The sequence below is a fragment of the Pan troglodytes genome, chromosome 16, assembly GCF_028858775.2.
Source record: "Pan troglodytes isolate AG18354 chromosome 16, NHGRI_mPanTro3-v2.0_pri, whole genome shotgun sequence".
Classification (NCBI taxonomy): domain Eukaryota; kingdom Metazoa; phylum Chordata; class Mammalia; order Primates; family Hominidae; genus Pan; species Pan troglodytes.
Window position 1 is genome coordinate 26,334,559 of NC_072414.2, and position 19,433 is coordinate 26,353,991.

At 49.1% G+C, this 19,433-nt stretch overlaps 1 protein-coding gene and 1 pseudogene across 1 annotated transcript; one reads left to right on the forward strand and one right to left on the reverse strand.

Moving 5' to 3' along the window:
- The window catches only part of LOC107968579 (heterogeneous nuclear ribonucleoprotein L-like), a 97,317-nt pseudogene that overhangs the window by 10,136 nt on the left and 67,748 nt on the right, over nucleotides 1-19,433 (reverse strand).
- On the forward strand, nucleotides 7,395-18,692 carry LOC134808488 (amyloid-beta A4 precursor protein-binding family A member 2-like). Its single transcript, XM_063794422.1, has 4 exons — nucleotides 7,395-7,601; nucleotides 8,132-9,166; nucleotides 12,250-12,290; nucleotides 18,614-18,692. The coding sequence occupies exons 1-4, from the start codon at nucleotides 7,395-7,397 to the stop codon at nucleotides 18,690-18,692; spliced, it is 1,362 nt and encodes a 453-aa protein (XP_063650492.1).

Here is a 19,433-nt window from a genome sequence, read left to right on the forward strand (position 1 = left end):
TTTTAGAAGTTTTCTTCCTAATTCTACCCCCATTCCCCATGGAATTTTAACACCACAGATATACTGTATGTCGGTTCATGTTATACGGCCCTTTGGAGGGCAGCAGACCATTATAATAGGTAAGATTTTCTTTCCCTCTAAGGACCAATTTTCACTCCACGGCAGGCGATATTGCCTCCACTAAGAGTGTGTGCCCTAACCAACATTAGTTTTCCCTATTGTTGAACTCTATATAGAGGAAATTGTACAAAATAGATTTTGGGGGTCTGGTCTCTTTCGCTTAACGTAGTGTTCAAGGTTCGCCCATCTTTCCCACACAGCTGTGAGCCATTTTATGAATACCACAATTCTTCATTTTCTTGGAATGAACACTTGGGTTATTTTCTGTTTGGGGTTATGATAAATGATGCTGCTCTGAACATTCCGGTGTCTCCTGGTGCCTATGTACTCATTTCTGGTGGAGTATATATCCACAAGATTCCTGAACCATAGTGTATGAGTATCTTCCACTTTACCAAATTGTTTTCCAAAACACTTGTACAAATATACACTCCCATTAGAAAAACAGAGAGTCCCGTAACAATTTTCTTACCTTAAAAGATAAGTTAAGCAAAGTATCTCCTATGCCTTCTTTTTCTTTTAATATCTGAAGATCACTGTGCAAAGGACTAGCAGGGTCAACCCTAAGAATCACAAAACAAAAAACAGTTCAAACAAAAAGATATATTTTTTTTCAACTAACTCAAAAATGAACCAATCTGAAAGCTAAAATAGAGCACCTAGGGTAAGTTCAAGAAAGAGAAGATCTTAAGCTGCTCTATATCCTCAGGAAAAACAGAGGTCACTATAGCTTCCAGCTCCTTTAGAATGAACGTCCAAAAGAGATCATAATAGCCTAAATCTAATCTAATAAGGGGGTTCAGAGTTTGCAGTCATTCTAAAGGAAAACAGTCACATGTATATAATTTTCTCAAGAATTCAAAAGAAGTTTAATATGCTTTCCTAAACTTGTATTATTAGTCAAGCAGTTCAAGGAGAACAATTTGCCATGGACGGAACTATGAAAAGTTAAATCACTAAAAAATCGTTATTTTTCCACAATTGTCCTATATATAGATTTCTAATATGACTCCCATCCCCCACTCCCCTTTTTTGTTTTTTTGTTTGTTTTAAGAGACAAGGTGTCTCGCTCTCTCACCCAGGGTGGAATATAATGGTGCAATCACAGCTCATGTGCAGCCTTAATGTCTCCAAGCTCAAAAGATCTTCCTGCCTCAGCCTCCCACCATCCATAGTAGCTTGTACTACACCGACATATTTTAAAAGTAATAACATAACTACATCTACAATACGAGTTAATTATATTGCTTTCAAAACTGGGGGAAAAGTCATAAAAATCAACTTGGCAATCATTCTCTGTATAATGAAATATATTACTCTTATTTACTTTCCAACCAATATTATTCAAGCTTGAGCTTTTTCCTAGAAGATAAAAATCAAGCAAGAGTTCACTCTATCAAGAAAATGACAAAAAAATTTCGATGGACCTATAAAAACATTTCCAACACTCAACATTTCAAGAAGTAAAAAAAAAAAAAAAAAAAAAAGTCCAATTAAATGAAGCATTATGAAGTTTCAAGAGAATATAAAACTAGACACAAGTCTGGTTCGTTTCCTATTTCTTATCATCTGAAAAACTCTAGCCAACATGTTCAGACCACCATGGACTCCATGATAGCACAGAATTTAGTATGAGTCTATTCCAAACCCCAGCAATTTTTGAAAATGCTAGAAGACACTCAAGGTGACACATTACTAACTAAAAGAGACTTCCATTCATAAGACTACAAGCAAGAATATTACACAGATGGTCTAGTTCACACATTGACACACTGAGAAACACGTGTACCTACATGCAACTGGTTTCAGTTTTTCAGTGTGGGGACTTCTCTAAAGATGAAAACACATCGATATCTTATCCTAAGACTAAGTAGAAATGGAACTACTTTTTAGTCATGTGAAACTAAAGGTTTTAAAGACTGCACTATACTTTGAAAAAGAAAAAAAATCAAGTTTACGAAGATCTTACTTCCTAGATATGTAACCATGACCTCATTTCCTATCTATAAAATATGAGAAGTTTCTCCTATCTCTAAAATATGAAGAGCATCTGTTTCACACAGCGGCTATGAAGACTAAATGAGAGCATATAGAAAGTATAAAGTACTTAACATAGTATCGGTCATGCAAAAGTGTTCAATAATTTATACTTGTTTTGAAGATAAACTGGAATCGATCACAAGACACGGAAAGTATACTAACATTATTTCAAATGCTACAAACTCAGTTTTTTAAATAAGATATGAGAAATTGACTAAATTTCTTTCCTCTGGGAAAAATTACTAATTAAATTAATATATAACTAAGACTGAAGGAGGGAGAGTAATCTATCTGGTTTCAACACTTGGCATCTACTTGCCTAACAATTCATTCCCTGTTTTGGAGAACCTGTGCCCAAGACAAAGTAACTGCTCCTCGGCTTTCATGGAGTTGGTAAATAGCTCTAATACAAGGCAGGAAGTAGTAAGTGTTCAGACAATCATCTGACGTTTCCCTACTCTGTCTGAGCATTTCATGTATATACACACATCATTCTCATTGATTTTTCATAGCAGTCATCCAAAAGGTATGTACTATCTATCCATACTTTAGACTTGAGCAAAGTGAAACCAAAAAAGGTGTGCTTGTCACCAAACTCAGTGTTCCTTTCACATCCTGCCGCTTCACATAAAAGAGATGTTAAGTCAAAAGAGAAGAATTAGTTTTGATTTGGTCAGAGCAGGATGGACCAAAGTCAGCTTCATGAAGGAGAAATAATTTGAGTTGTGTTTTGTAGGAGAGAATGAATGTAAATATACAGATGCCACAGAAGGAAAGTAAGCAGAGAAAACAGCATAAACAGGCTGGAAAGGGGCATATACAGGGATCAGCAGGTGGTTCCAGGATGTGAAGAGCAGATGAACAGGGTAAAAAGTGGCTGTTCATAGATGAGAAAGATAACCTTGGGCAAGAGAACATATGACCGTGGCTAGGGACGGTGGCTCATGCCTGTAATCCCAGCACTTTGGCAGGCTGAGGTAGGAGGATCGCGTGAACTCAGGTGTTCAAGACCAGCATGGTCAACATAGTGAGACCCCATCTCTACTAAAAAATCTAAAAAATTAGCCTGGTGTGGTGGCTCATGCCCATAGTCCAAGACACTTGGGAGGGTGAGGCAGGAGGATCACTGGAGCCCGGGAGATTAAGGCTTCAGTGAACTATGATTGTGCCACCGCACTCTAGCCCAGGCGACAGAGCAAGACCCTGTCTCAAAACCAATAAACATGTGACTGAATCTACCACTACGGCAGGAATGGAGGAGAGCAGCTGAGATTGGCATGTTCATGAATTGCCTGGTATTAACTATAATTACTTAAACAAAAATCCAGGCTCTAGCTATTTATACACACTTACGCAGTTAAACGCTCTTGCCTTTCAGTCTTCCTAATTTCTCTAATATTGCCAAATTTTCTTTTGCAATTCCTTCATCCTCCAACTTTTTCCCACTAATGGGCTCTGCTTTCATCTCGTAGTGATCTAAGTCTTCTATATCCTGCAAAAAGAAGAAAAATGTTAGCTTATTCAACCTATTTTTCTTCAGCAGTTTCTTATGCCAAAAGTTAAATTATTCTTGACTCAATGGGGGACAAGAAACAGAATATATCTATCCTATGGGGAGAGAGAAAAAGCCCCCACATTCCATTCAAGAGGCTCCCACCTTCTATATCCTACATTGTATTTAAAAGCTAGACTCTGGGTAAAGCAGATTTCAAAGCTTTACAAAGTCATAACTATTATGAAATAAGCCATCATTTATTTATTTACTTCTTTAATTTTTCTTTCCTTTTTTAAAACAGAGTCTCACTCTGTCACCCAGGTGGGCGTATACAGGGGTGATCTCTGCTCACTACAAACTCTGCCTCCCAGGTTCAAGTGATTCTCGTGCCTCAGTCTCCTGAGTAGCTGGGATTTCAGATATCCATCACCACGCCCAGCTATTTTGTTTATATTTTTAGTAGAGACAGGGTTTCACCATGTTAGTGTTAGTACCAGCCTATCCGGGGCTTTATAAAGTTAAGAAAAGAGCCTGCATGCATGCTGAAGGCTGTGTGACCACAGGGCTTTTAAAGGATGCTTCTGTGTTCCCAGAGTTAGGTGGGAGCTCTTGGAAGGATCTCTTTTATCCCAGTGCTCTTGCTAAGAATGGAAAGCCCCTCTGCATAACTGCAGTAGCTGGTGCGATCCTCTGTTGACCTGCATCAGAGCCTGGGAAGTTGTGGTCTGCAAAACTCACCTCTCATAATGGGATGCCACTAAATAGTATCCGAAGTTGATATACCCAGAAAGAGAGTTCAAAAATTATTTATAGAGGTGGAAAATAATCACCAGTAGAATTAAAATCAGAAACGACAAAGTTGGTCAGTGGAGTGGGGAAGTCCAGATTGGGGAATGTGATGTTTCATTATAAGGTCTTTCAGCATTTGCTTACTTTGGTCTGAGTGAAAGAATTGCCTCATTTTTTTGAGGGCCATGTACAGCAAAGGACTCGCCATCTGTCAGACACACTGGTCAGTTCTGGCAAGGCAGAGTTGGAGGTTCCTGTCCTCAGGTGGGTGGGCAGGGACGGCAGCTTGCCGTAAGGTATCCAACAGCACCAGCGGCAGGAAATGAAAAGTGCTCAGTGATTGGTGGGATAGTGGTGCCTAGCACAATGATTCCTGCCAAAATCTTAATGGTGGTTGGGCATAGTGGCTCAAGCTTATAATCCCAGCACTTTGGGAGGCTGAGGTAGGTGGGTCACTTGAGGTGAGGAGTTCAAGACAAGCCTGGCCAACATGGTGAAACTCTGTCTCTACTAAAAAAATACAAAAATTAGCTGGGCGTGGTGGCACGCGCCTGTAATCCCAGCTACTCCGGAGGCTGAGGCAGGAGAATTGCTTGAACCTGGGAGGCAGAGGTTGCAGTGAGCAAAGATTGTGCCACTGCACTCCAGGCTGGCCAACAGAGCGAGACTCTATCTCAAAAAAATAAATAAATAAAACCACAAAAACAAACAAACAAAAAACTCGATGGTGTGCAATAAATGAAAATGCTGCCCCAGTCAGATGGGACTAGCATTTTTCAGCAACTTTCAAGGTCTTGTGTCACAGGAATGAAGATCCGAGTATTTCCCACCTGTGGAGGGGGCTGGTGAAGGGGTTTTCAGTCCCGGGCACCCTGGGCTGTGCTGAAAGCCTCTGCGTCACACTGCATGAGTTATTGGGAAAGAGAGCTCCCACTGTTCTCTTTTAACCCTTGTCCTTTTGTACCACAGCAATTGCTTTCCTGGAGATCAGAACCATGGCTGGGTTTAACATCATCTTTGGAAATCCTAAAAGGCAATGAAGCGACTTTTCTCTTTTCATTTTTTTTTTGGATACAGCTGTGTCAGTTTGAAATTTTATTTTCGTATCAGTTCTAATAGTGTGTCTGCTTGACATAGTTTCTATTAAATGGGCTTGATATGAAGTTACTTAAAAATTCAAGTATTTAGAGTTTCAGGGCCCATCGTCTTGATTTTTGGGGCAATACCTCAATTTCATACTGTGTTATTCTTTTCCAGAGAGATGGGTCACTGAATAACTTACATTTTATGGTTGTTTTATGAGAAACTATTTCTGGTTATAAATGGTAAACATCTAGGTTTTGCAGTAAGAAATAATTGATTATGTTAGAAAAAAAGAACCATAAGAAGATGTGTTTTTAATTTTGACTTCCTGTAAGTACCTTCTGGAGCAGAAGGTTTTCTCTTTGTGGATTCTGCCTCTTGGATTTGGGGACTCTGTTGCACTGAGCTGTGCTCTGTGGGGAGGAGCCTGTGGCAGAACAGTTTGGGTTCTGCTGGCCGCCTTTCACTCTATTCAGGGAGGCTGGGTCCCAGAGAAAGATGACAGCAGTTAGGTCTTGTTGGGAAAAAAACGCGGCTACCAACCCTGGACCATTTTGCTTCCCCTGAACAAATAAGATAGTCATTTGCCTACTTTTGGGGACGGTGCCTGTGCTTTGCACAGGACGAGGTGGCAGCTGGCTTGCCTGCTGGCCTGCTTCCTGGAGATAGGATGCTCAGACCCACCGCTGCTCTTCAGGGGTCGTGGAAGGAATTAATGCACTTCCTTCTGTCCCCCAATCTCTGTCCCTCTACGTGTCTCTGGAGCTGAGCATGTATTCTTTTTCTTTCTTCATCTCAGTAGAGCTTTTAAATTAAATAGATGTTGCTTAAGCCATTCAGAAATGTTTCACATTTTAAAAAACAAAAGGTAGTTGCTGCCATGATTCCTTTGCCCACCCCTACACCGTGTCGTTGTAGGACAGTCCCCACTTGGCTGTACTGAGCCCGTCTGGAAGTGTTTCTCATTCTAATCAGAATGGAACAGTTTCAGTGCAGACTATAGGTTCATGTTAGTGATGAACTTGGGTGGAGATGGGGACACCGCTTGTTCTTTCCTCCTGGACTCTCATCCAGGGTCCTGAGCTGCCAGGGGCCTGGCCACTCCCACCCTGAGCCCTGCCTTGGCTGAGCTGATCACCGCTGCATGTCCCAGGCTGCCGGTCTGCCTGTCACCTGCAGTGCACATGTGTGTGCATGTGTGTGCATACGTACATGCACCACACACATACCATGCCCACCTCATACACACCACACACATACCCCATACACACCACACACCAACCACACACATTACACACACTGCATACATATCACACACCACAAACACTACACCATGCACACAAAACATACATACACGCTCAAGCCTTCCATACTACACTCCACACACACCACACATCACACTCCACACACACCACACGCACATATCACATTCACATCACACCACACCACATACCACACACAGTACACTCCACACACCACACCCTCCAGGACGCCCCGCCACCATACACACACAAACACCACACACCCACACCATACTACACATTTACCACATACACACCACACACACTGTATCTCATGAACACACCACACACCCCCGCCACACACATTTGCATGCAAACTACTCATTGAATGAATCTGAATGATTTAGTTTTCCCCAAATTAATACTGCCTGCCTGTGCACCCCTGGCTGTCCTGGCCGGCACATCCCCTGGTCCTGCCCTCCCTTGGGTCAGCACCGCCTCCTGTGTCTCAGGTGTCTCTGGCTGTGCCCTGTGGCGTGCTCATGTCCTGATCTTGTGGGAGGCTGGCTCCTCTGCTCCAGTGGCTGCCTTCCTGGAGGAGACCAGCTTGTTTGTCACCTCTCCTGATGCCCAGAGCAGCAGCCCACGCGGGAAGTCCTGCTTCCTCCCTTCGCTGTCTGCCCTTCCCCACAGGTTGTTTTGTCTCAGTGCTGACATCTCCCCAGCTAGAAGAGGAGACCCTCAAAGGTGCACAGGTGGATTCGATTATAATGCTGGTGAATATTAAATGCGTTTTGGTGAAACACTCAACCAGTACATACATCTTTAATAAAGTAAAATGTCCAGGCCCCCTCTGCTCCCACCTCTCTCTCCCCTCCCACCTCTCTCCCCCTCTCCCCTCCCCAGAGGACGTGGCTGACAAGCCTTTGAGGGGTTTCCCTTTTCTGTGTGCCTTTGCGTGTATGTATGGGCTGGGCGGTGTGTGTATTCTCTAGACATCTTGACGGACCTGTAACTGGGATCTACACACGTGTGCTTGCTGTAGCTCACTTGCCATTTTCCCTCAAAAACAGGCCTGTAAAATCCCTCACTGTAGTGCGTGTTGCCCTGCCTCTTTAAAAACGCCACCAACTCTTCCAGCACGTGAACTCTGCCGTCACTTTTTTAAAACATTCTCTTATTTATGGGTACTTAGGTTGTTTCCAGTTTTTTAAGAGATTGCAGCAATGAAAATCTTCAGCTATCATTTTTCACAGTGCTGTGGGAGAACGTGGTTGGAGGTGCTGTGGCGGTGGAGTGGCCCCATACGTGGCCAGGCTTTGTGGGGTTCTGACTCTGTCCTTGCCAATGTTCCTCCCCACAGTGGCTGCCTCTGGGGAATGATGGCTGTGTGAGCGCCCGCCATGCCCCACCAGAAGAGTCTACCGTGGCCCCACCAGAAGAGTCTACCGTGGCCCACCAGAAGCGTGAGAGCGCGGGGAGCAGCATGTTGGACCACAGGGCAAGGCCGGGTCCTGTCCCCCACCACCAGGAGCCCGAGAGCGAGGACGTGGAGCTGCCCTTGGAGGGCTATGTGCCCGAGGGCCTGGAGCTGGTCGCCCTGCGGCCAGAGAGCCCCACGCCCAAGGAGCAGGAGTGCCACAACCACAGCCCCGATGGGGACTCCAGTTCCGACTACGTGAACAACACCTCTGAGGAGGACGACTATGACGAGGGCCTCCCTGAGGAGGAGGAGGGCATCCCCTGCCACATCCGCTACTGCCCCGAGGACGAAAGCTACCTGGAGGGCATGGACTGCAACGGGGAGGAGTACCTGGCCCACGGCGCGCATCCTATGGACACTGACGGGTGCCAGGATGCAGTGGACTGGACGGCCTGGGCGGGCCTACACCCCCATGGTCACGGGGCTAAAGGCAGCCAGGACTACCCTGATGGCCAACTGCCCAACACGGAGGATGTGTCCTCCGTCCTGGAGGCCCACGACCAGGAAGAAGACGGTCACTACTGTCCCAGCAAAGAGGGCTACCAGGACTACTACCCTGTGGAGGCTAACGGGAACACCGGCGCTTCTGCCTACCCCCTGAGGTGCGGGGACGGGGACCTGGAGGACCAGGAGGAGGACATCGACCAGATCGTGGCAGAGATCAAGATAAGCCTGAGCATGACCAGCATCACCAGCACCAGTGAGGCCAGCCCCGAGCATGGGCCTGAGCCAGGGCCTGCAGACTCTGCAGAGGCCTGCCCACCCATCAAGGCCAGCTGCAGCCTCAGCAGGCAAGAGGCGAGGCCCAAGTCGCTGAACCTCCTTCCCGAGGCCAAGCACCCCGGAGACCCCCAGAGAGGCTTCAAGCCCAAGACCAGGACCCCAGAAGAGAGGCTGAAGTGGCCTCACGAGCAGGTAGGACTCTAGCTGTCCCGGGGAAGGGAGCAGAGGGGCCCTAGAGCAAGGGACCTCAGGGTACAGGCCTCGAAGATGCTGAAGCGAGGCGGTGGGGGGTGCTGGGTGCCTTACAGTTCTAATGGTGGCTGAGCTCTTCATTGGTCCAGTTGGGAGACATGTTGCGTGGATGCTCCGGCCACTCTTAAGCTCACCGCTCACTCAGGACTAAAGCCGGTTGAGGGCTGAGGGGCAACTCGTGTCTCACAGAAGACACCCCTCCTCCCACCCTAGAAGACAGGTTCAATTTCTTGCCCACTGCCCTGGGTCTGCTCATGGTGGGGCAGTATGTGTGGGAGAGCCCCTCAATCCTCAGGGGTGTACTCAGACCAGCAGGGCAGTGGCAAAGACGTGGGGGTGCTGGTGCTCACCCACTGCTGCGGCCAGTGTTGGGTGGCCTGGTGGCTGGGGTCGGGGCCAGAGTGCATTTCACAATGGACGGGTGTCTGAAAGCTGCGGGGCCTTGGCCTGACGGGCAATCAGCTGTGAATACCTATTTGGAAAAGGATTTTTTGAAGGCTTGACAAAACCTCGGGGAAGAAACGCATGCTAATGAGGGCAGTGGATGTCAGCATAACTGTATTTTAATTATAGCAAAGTCAGCGTGCATTCTAATAAACACATTTGAAAAGCCACCTTCCAAAAAAAGCCTCACTGTGAGTATATAAAGAAGATGTGATTATTGGACTCGGGTGAAGGAACTTCTATTTGGCCAATTATGTGGACTGCTTTCATATTTTTTAAAGCCTTAACTACTATTTTTTTCTGAGAATTCATGAACGTGTGTGTGTGTGTGTGTGTGTCTCTGTGTACTGAGAGCTTGGGTTTGCAATGGAAATCATATTGACTCCTGGATTTTCAGCACTTGTATTTTAATGTCTCGTCTTCTCTCTAAAGAACATTAAGTGTCAGTTGACTTCACTTTGGGGGTGTTCCTGTCACGCACAGCAATTCCGTGTTTACAGGGGGCTGTGGGATGCATAGGAAGTCCCATGGTGATGGCAGGCATGGGAATTTTATCCCAAGGGACTATGGTAATAGGGGGCTGACCAAGAATAACTCCTAATCCTATGTCACATAATACCATGAGCAGCTCAGGAAAACTACGCACAACTCAGACATGTGCAGAAAGGAGATGTGGAATGAAATGGAGCCCCGTGGCCTGATAGAGGCCTCCAGGACCTGCCACACCCACGTCTGCCCCCAACTCCCCAGTCAACCTTCACAGAAGAGAAGCTCATCTCTCTCCAGCTGAGACCAAGCCAAGGCCCAAACTGTTGTAGCTGAAGGATGTTTGGGCTAGGCTCATAGAAGCTGTTCCACTCCTGCAGTGTCAACAGCTGCCTGTGGTCCAGGCTTCTGTCTGGTCCTGGTCCTTTTTTTTTTTTTTTTTGAGATGGAGTCTTGCTCTGTTGCCCAGGCTGGAGTGCAATGGCATGGTCTCAGCTCACTGCAATCTCTGCCTCCCCGGCTCAAGCAGTTCTCCTGTCTCAACCTCCCGAGTAGCTGGGATTACAGGTACCCGCAATCATGCCCGGCTAATTTTCGTATTTTTGTAGAGATAGGGTCTCACCATGTTGGCCAGGCTGGTCTAGAACTCCTGACCTCAGGTGATCCACCCACCTCAGCCTCCCAAAGTGCTGGGGTTACAGGTGTTAGCCACCGCACTCAGCCTTGAAGAGACACTGGGCCTTTTAAGAGACACTGGGTGCTGACTCACTTCTGGGTCTGCCCCATGGCTGGCCCGCCGGGTGTGCTCTGGGTGCAGCCAGGCTGTGCAGGTCAGGGAGCCTGAGCTGGACTTAAGGTGGGGAGACATCGCTCCCCAAGAGCTGCTCGGGTGCGACGTCAGGGTGGAGGCTGTTGCTGTGTGTGGCGGCATCACTCATTTACCCTCGTCTCATCAGCCTCTGTCCTTCGGCTCACCTGCTTGCAGGTGGCCTCTGATTCTGCCTCTGGAGCCTGCCTGCCCCCTCTTGATTCATTCATTGGGTTCCAAGTATGTGAACAATAGCATGCTAGCCACTTTTAGAAATATTTGTGTTCATCTTCAAGAGAGGGGGGTCATCCAGCCATTCCCCAGCCCTCAAAACCCACTCCACAGACAAAGCAGTGGCGGGTCAGGGCTCCTCTTGCTCTTCTGAGCTGCTGGCATAGCGAACACGGTACAAAAGAAAAGGATTTCACATGCAATAGAATTTCATTCACCCTGAAAAGGGAAGGAAATTCTGACACAGGCTACAATATGGATAAACCTTGAGGACATCCTGCTAGAGCCAGTCACAAAAGGACAAGTACTGTGTGATTCCACTTCTCTGAGGCACCCACAGTAGAGTCACAGAGACAGGAAGTAGAATGGGGGTGGCCAGGGGCTGGAGAGAGCAGGGAGTGGGGAGCTGGTGTTTAATGGGTGCAGAGGTTCAGTTGTGAAGATGGAAAAGTTCTGGAGATGCATGGTGGTGAAGATGGCACAACAGTGTGAATGTACTTAATGCCACTGAACTCTACACCTAAAAATGGTTAAGATGGTAAATTTTACATTATGTATACTTACCACAATAAAAGAAATAAGAAATAAAAGGTTTTTGGATGATGAACGGGCTCGAGCCAATTTGGACCCTCTAAAGCTAAGTTGAGCCAGTCTGAACCCATGTAGCCAGAATCACACTGGATTAGGCTGTTGTAGCACTTCACGTGGTGAGAATGGGGGAGAGAGAGAGAGATTGATTGACTGATCAGGGGGCTGTGCAGGGGGCGTGCTACACACTTGTAAACAGCCAGATCTCTTGTGAACTCAGAGCAAGAGTTCACCTATCACCAAGAGGATGGCCCAAGTCATTCATGAGAGATTTGCCCCATGATCCAGACACTTACCTCCCACCAGGCCCCACCACCAGCATTGGGGATTGCATTTCAATATGAGATTGAGGTGGGGACAAATATCCAAACTGTATCACCCACAAAGAAGCAAAAACATTTTGGGCCAAATCAAAACTATTTTGATGTAGCCACAGTAGGGATGAGCTGTGATTACACCCATTCAGGCCTGTGGACCTGCGGACCTGGCGTATGTGGTCGTGGGGCGGTGGGTGGGCACATCCCTGGGAGGTTTCAGGAGGACATTCAAGACCAAAATGAGCCATGAGTAAATAATACAACCACATCCTGAGTGGGAGTGGGGGAGCCTCCCCTTCTCTCCTAGGTCTTGTATGGGTCATGATCCCACCTTGGCAGGAGTGGAAGGAACACAGATCCTACAGGCTATGGCTTATAGTAAAGTGACTGTGGGCATGCCTTGTGAGTGTCATTAAAATAAACAGATATCGTTAAATCCACCATCAAATAACAGCGATTTCTGCTATCCTTTCACCTTTTCCACAACTTTAAATATCCCAGATATTCTACTGTGTATATTCCTAAAAGTAGACAGGTAGATTTAGTGAAGTTAACTGGATCATTGGTACCTTCTTTATAGATCATCTGGTGAAACTTGTTTTGCAAATTATGAGTTGTAGGCCTTTGTTTTAATGTCTGTAGCCTCAGGCAGTTCCATCGAGACTAAACTCAGTTTTTTTCTTATTAGGACTAATCTTATTGACCGGAACTGTGGACTCCCCATATTAGGAGAACAGAGATCTGGCCTATGTGAATGAGTGGAAGTTAAATACTGTAGAAAATGCCCTCTGGAAACTGAAATCTAATGCTGACTTACTATTGGTCATTTAATTTCCTTCTGGCTTGGGCACTATTGTTACATTCATTTTTCAGATGTCAAGCTAGTTTTCTCAGAATGTGTGCAGGGCTCGAGGCCGAGTGTGGAGGCCACTGGGTGAATACAGGAGAGGTCACAGGTCAAGCCTCCTGCGAGAACTGCAGGCTTGAGCCTTCGATAGAGCCACGTGAATGATTTTTAGCCCCAGTAGGTTGCTGTCATTAAACTATGCACACAGGGCTTCTTGCTTTTAAGTTAGCAGGATGGAAAAATTGCAGGTGTTTGCAGCAAACATGAAGAACCAGCCATGCTGGCCCCTAAGCAATGGTATTAGAAAGGGTTGGTGAAGATTTTCTCATTTGAGAACTGAACAAAACCAAATGGAATTCTCCCTAGTTCTGCAGCTCTGGGGGCTGTAAGCGGCGGAGCTTCCACCTTCCCCACAAATGGACCCAGAGTGGCACCTGGTATGTGAGGCAGGTGACCAGGAGAAGGAGGTGTCAGTGGTTGATGGGCAGCTGCCTCTGCTGCCTGGTTGACCCAGCCCCTTCCTGGGTCATCTCCCACTTTGCCTGGGTGTCAGTCACTGGAGGGTTAGCTCAGTACAAACTGGCGGGTGACCTCCGTAGAGCTTAGGTGAAGGGGCTCTCACAGGGCAGTATGTTTGAGACCCTTAGAGGGCTCTCCTTACTCTTGCTTCTCCCATTATTTTTAAATTGTAGTAATACACTTGTAACATAAAGTTTACCATTTTAAAGTGTACAATTCAGTGGCATTTAGTACAATGTTGTGCAACCACCTCTGATATTTAGTTCCAGAACGTTTTCACTGCCCCCAGAGGAGACCCTGTACTTATTAAGCAGTCACTCCCCATTCTTCCCTCTCCCCCCAGCCCCCACAATGAAAACTCTTTTTTTTTTCACACTTTGGATTTGCCTATTCCGGATATTCCATAAAGACGGGATCAGACAATATGTGCCCTTTAGTGTCTGGCTTATTTCACCAACATAATGTTTTCAGGGTTCATCCCTGTTGTAGCACGTGTCAGTACTTCGTTCATTTTTGTGGCTGAATGATATTCCACTGAATGGCTATGTTTTTATTTTCATTTTTACTTTTTGAGATGGAGTTTCACTCGTGGCCCAGGCTGGAGTGCAGTGGTGTGATCTCGGCTCACTGCAGCTGAAGGGCTATATTAAGTTTTATTTATCCATTCATCCGCTGAGGGACATTTGAGTTGTTTCTACCTTTTTTTTTTTTTTTTCTTTTTTATTGATCATTCTTGGGTGTTTCTCGCAGAGGGGGATTTGGCAGGGTCACAGGACAATAGTGGAGGGAAGGTCAGCAGATAAACAAGTGAACAAAGTTCTCTGGTTTTCCTAGGCAGAGGACCCTGCGGCCTTCCGCAGTGTTTGTGTCCCTGGGTACTTGAGATTAAGGAGTGGTGATGACTCTTAACGAACATGCTGCCTTCAAGCATCTGTTTAACAAAGCACATCTTGCACCGCCCTTAATCCATTCAACCCTGAGTGGATACAGCACATGATTCAGAGAGCACAGGGTTGGGGGTAAGGTCACAGATCAACAGGATCCCAAGGCAGAAGAGTTTTTCTTAGTACAGAACAAAATGAAAAGTCTCCCATGTCTACCTCTTTCTACACAGACACAGCAACCATCCGATTTCTCAATCTTTTCCCCACCTTTCCCCCCTTTCTATTCCACAAAACCGCTATTGTCTTCATGGCCCGTTCTCAATGAGCTGTTGAGTACACCTCCCAGATGGGGTGGTGGCCGGGCAGAGGAGCTCCTCACTTCCCAGTAGGGGCGGCCGGGCAGAAGCGCCCCTCACCTCCCGGACGGGGCGGCTGGCCGGGCGGGGGGCTGACCCCCCCCACCTCCCTCCCGGACAGGGCGGCTGGCCGGGCGGGGGGCTGACCCCCCACCTCCCTCCCGGAGGGGGCGGCTGGCCGGGCAGAGGGGCTCCTCACTTCCCAGTAGGGGCGGCCGGGCAGAGGCGCCCCTCACTTCCCCGACGGGGCGGCTGGCCCGGCGGGGGACTGACCCCCCCACCTCCCTCCCGGAGGGGGCGGCTGGCCGGGCAGAGGGGCTCCTCACTTCCCGGTAGGGGCGGCCGGGCAGAGGCGCCCCTCACCTCCCGGACAGGGCGGCTGGCCGGGCGGGGGGCTGACCCCCCCACCTCCCTCCCGGACGGGGCGGCTGGCCGGGCGGGGGGCTGACCCCCCCACCTCCCTCCCGGACGGGGCGGCTGGCCGGGCGGGGGGCTGACCCCCCCACCTCCCTCCCGGATGGGGCGGCTGGCCGGGCGGGGGGCTGACCCCCCACCTCCCTCCCGGACGGGGCGGCTGGCCGGGCGGGGGGCTGACCCCCCCACCTCCCTCCCGGACGGGGCGGCTGGCCGGGCGGGGGGCTGACCCCCCCACCTCCCTCCCGGACGGGGCGGCTGGCCGGGCGGGGGGCTGACCCCCCACCTCCCTCCCGGACGGGGCGGCTGGCCGGGCGGGGGGCTGACCCCCCCACCTCCCTCCCGGACGGGGCGGCTGGCCGGGCAGAGGGGCTCCTCACTTCCCAGAAGGGGCGGCCGGGCAGAGGCGCCCCTCACCTCCCGGATGGGGCGGCTGGCCAGGCGGGGGGCTAACCCCCCCACCTCCCTCCCGGACGGGGCGGCTGGCCGGGCCGGGGGCTGACCCCTCCACCTCCCTCCCAGACAGAGCGGCTGGCCGGGCAGAGGGGCTCCTCACTTCCCAGTAGGGGCGGCCGGGCAGAGGCGCCCCCCCCACCTCCTGGACAGGGCGGCTGGCCGGGCAGGGGGCTGATCCCCCCATCTCCCTCCCGGACGGGGCGGCTGGCCAGGCGGGGGGCTGATCCCCCCACCTCCCTCCCAGACGGGGCGGCTGGCCGGGCGGGGGGCTGACCCCCCCACCTCCCTCCCGGATGGGGTGGCTGGCCGGGAGGGGGGCTGACCCCCCCACCTCCCTCCCGGACGGGGCGGCTGGCCGGGCAGAGGGGCTCCTCACTTCCCAGTAGGGGCGGCCGGGCAGAGGCACCCCTCGCCTCCCGGATGGGGCGGCTGGCCAGGCAGGGGGCTGACCCCCCCACCTCCCTCCCGGACGAGGCGGCTGGCCGGGCAGAGGGGCTCCTCACTTCCCAGTAGGGGCGGCCGGGCAGAGGTGCCCCTCACCTCCCGGACGGGGCGGCTGGCCGGGCGGGGGGCTGACCCCCCCACCTCCCTCCCAGATGAGGAGGGAGGACGCTCCTCACTTCTCAGACGGGGTGGCTGCCGGGCGGAGGGGCTCCTCACTTCTCAGACGGGGTGGCTGCCGGGCGGAGGGGCTCCTCACTTCTCAGACGGGGTGGCTGCCGGGCGGAGGGTCTCCTCACTTCTCAGACAGGGCGGCCGGGCAGAGACACTCCTCACATCCCGGACGGGGCGGCAGGGCAGAGGTGCTCCCCACATCTCAGACGATGGGCGGCCGGGCAGAGACGCTCCTCACTTCCCAGATGTGATGGCGGCCGGGAAGAGGCGCTCCTCACTTCCTAGATGGGATGGCGGCCGGGCAGAGACGCTCCTCACTTTCCAGACTGGGCAGCCAGGCAGAGGGGCTCCTCACATCCCAGACGATGGGCGGTCAGGCGGAGACGCTCCTCACTTCCCAGACGGGGTGGCTGCCAGGCAGAGGCTGCAATCTCGGCACTTAGGGAGGCCAAGGCAGGCGGCTGGGAGGTGGTTGTAGCGAGCCGAGATCACGCCACTGCACTCCAGCCTGGGCGCCATTGAGCACTGAGTTAACGAGACTCCGTCTGCAATCCCGGCACCTCGGGAGGCCGAGGCTGGCGGATCACTCGCGGTTAGGAGCTGGAGACCAGCCCAGCCGACACATCGAAACCCCGTCTCCACCAAAAAAATACGAAAACCAGTCAGGCGTGGCGGCGCACGCCTGCAATCGCAGGGAGGTTGCAGTGAGCTGAGATGGCAGCAGTACCGTCCAGCTTCGGCTCGGCATCAGAGGGAGACCGTGGAAAGAGGGGAGAGGGGAGAGGGGAGAGGGGAGAGGGGAGAGGGGAGAGGGGAGAGGGGAGAGGGGGGAGGCGAGAGGGGAGAGGGGGGAGGGGAGAGGGGAGAGGGAGCTCTATCTACCACCTCTACCTTTTGATTAATATGAATTCTGCTGCTGTGACCATGTGTATACAAGCTTTTGGGAAATTTTATTTGGCTAGTCGTAACTTTAAGTTTTGTTTTGGCTATTTATTGTTGCTTAACCAATTATCCCAAAACTTAACGGCATAAAACAGCAAATTTGTCTCTCTCTCACTATTGTATGGGTTAATGGGCTAGCTGGACAGTTTTTCTGCTGGTCTCATTTGGCAGCTCTCACTGTGCAGTTAGACAGTATCAGGGACTGGTCGTCTGGATGCTCAGCTGCAGTGGAACGTCTGAGACGGCTTCTTCACCCACAGGTCTGCTGCCTTGGTGTTTCTTCATGTGGCCTTTCTACATAGCATCTCATACTCTTGGCCCTCTTCATGTAGCTTCTCTTTCTCCAAAAGGATAGTCAGTTCTTCTTTTTGGCTTCCAGAAGCACAAAAGTGCAAGCTGTCAGATGTTCTTAAGGCTTAGACCTAGAACAGGTCCAGTTTCATTTCTACCACATTCTATAGGTTAAAGTAAGTCTCAGAGCCAACCTTGATTCACTGTGGAATGGGCCCTTCCGAGGACCTGAATGACAGGAGTTGTGGCTCATTGGGGACCAACTCCAAAGATGAAGCCTGAGTTCTGAGAACTTTTTCTTCTCTGATTACTCCTTATTCATATTTTATGTTTTGTTTTATAGATGTAATATATTCACAAGTGTCTTTAAGGAGCTATTTTGATACTCTTTTGTCCTCTCCCTAGCATGTCTTTTTTCTGTAATAATTTTTTTCTTAGTTTATTTTGGTCTTATTTTTCTTTCAAAAGCCTTTCCCAAAATATCTATTCTATGTTGCTCATCATTTGTCATCTTTTTTAAAATGCCCCCTTTTGTTCATTCATATTTGAGAGAAGGACTAAAAGACTGATTGGGAGGCTGGGTGTGGTAGCTCACATCTATAATCTCAGTGCTTTGGGAGGCTGAGGTGGGAGGATCACTTGAGCCCAGGAGCTCAAGACTAGCCTGGGCAACACAGTGAGACCCCCATCTCTACAAAAAATAAAAATTAGCCGGATGTGGTGGTGCCCGCCTGTAGTCCCAGCTACTCAGGAGGCTGAGCCACTGGGAGGATTGCTTGAGCCCAGGAGGTTGAGGCTGCAGTGAGCTATGATCATGCCACTGCATTCCAGTCTGGGCGAAAGAGTGAGACATTGTATCAAAAAAATAAATAAATAAATAAATAAAAAAGAAGTTTGGGAGTTCTTTCTGGCCAAGACTTGTCAACTGATAGCTTTTAGGGGAAAGGGTTTTTAGGGGGAATTTATGCTGATTCCCAATTGTTATCCCCACCCCTCTATCTTATCTCTTTGCGCAATCATAAATGATGGCAGGAACTACTCCATTCCTCTGGAGGTGAAATCTACGTTCTCTTGCCTGAGGTAGATACATGTTTGCTGGGGTTCTGCTTAAGGAAATGTGGGAGAACAATGTGTTTCAGGGCCTGGAAAATGTGTTCTGTATGTAGGCTTTTGGTTAATCTGTTTTCAGTCTTGCCTATCAGTCCCACTCTCCGGGGTACCTGGTGTCTGAGTCTAGTGCCTCTGCAGGGTACTGTGGGACAAATTAGCCTCCTTGTTATCAGTATCCCCCTAACCTCCACCTTTGTTTGCTTTGCTTCATTAATTAACCATTTCCCATTTACTGTCATTGTCTATTGGAGGTGAATTCTCTTCTCTTGGTAACCCCATTCCTTTTTTTTGTAATTGTGTGTGTTTATACAATGTTTATTCTTCACTGTAATTCCCATGGAGCCTCAGGAAAAAGAGCAGATGGGAGAAATACGTGTTCAGTGTTCAGTTTTCCTTCTGTAAGACACCCGCAACCTGTGTTTTTCACAGAATACATCATGGACTTAAAGCATAAAGAGCTACTTTGTTTTTCATGATTGTGCCTTCAATTCTATGTAGAAATATAATCTGTGAATTACCTGATGAAATTTTCCTAATTTTGAATCATCCTTGTATTCCTATAATAAACACTGTTAGAATGGATATGGTAGTGTTTTATTTTTGCATTTTTACTTTTATATTAAATACGATTATAGTTTTGTTTGTTTCCTTCTAGGCTCTTATTTCATTTCCGTACCAATGGTATGCAGGGCTGACTTGGGAAGCTTACATCTTTTTCTAAGATCTAGGATGTAGCTCTAGTTTACACAGTAATTTTCAACTGAAGGAGATTTTTGCCCCCCATGGGATGTTTGGAAATAATCTGGAGACATTTTTGGTTGTCACGACTGGTCACGATGGGAGGTGCCATTGGCATTTCTTGGGTAGAAGGGATGTTACTAAACGTCCTACAACACACA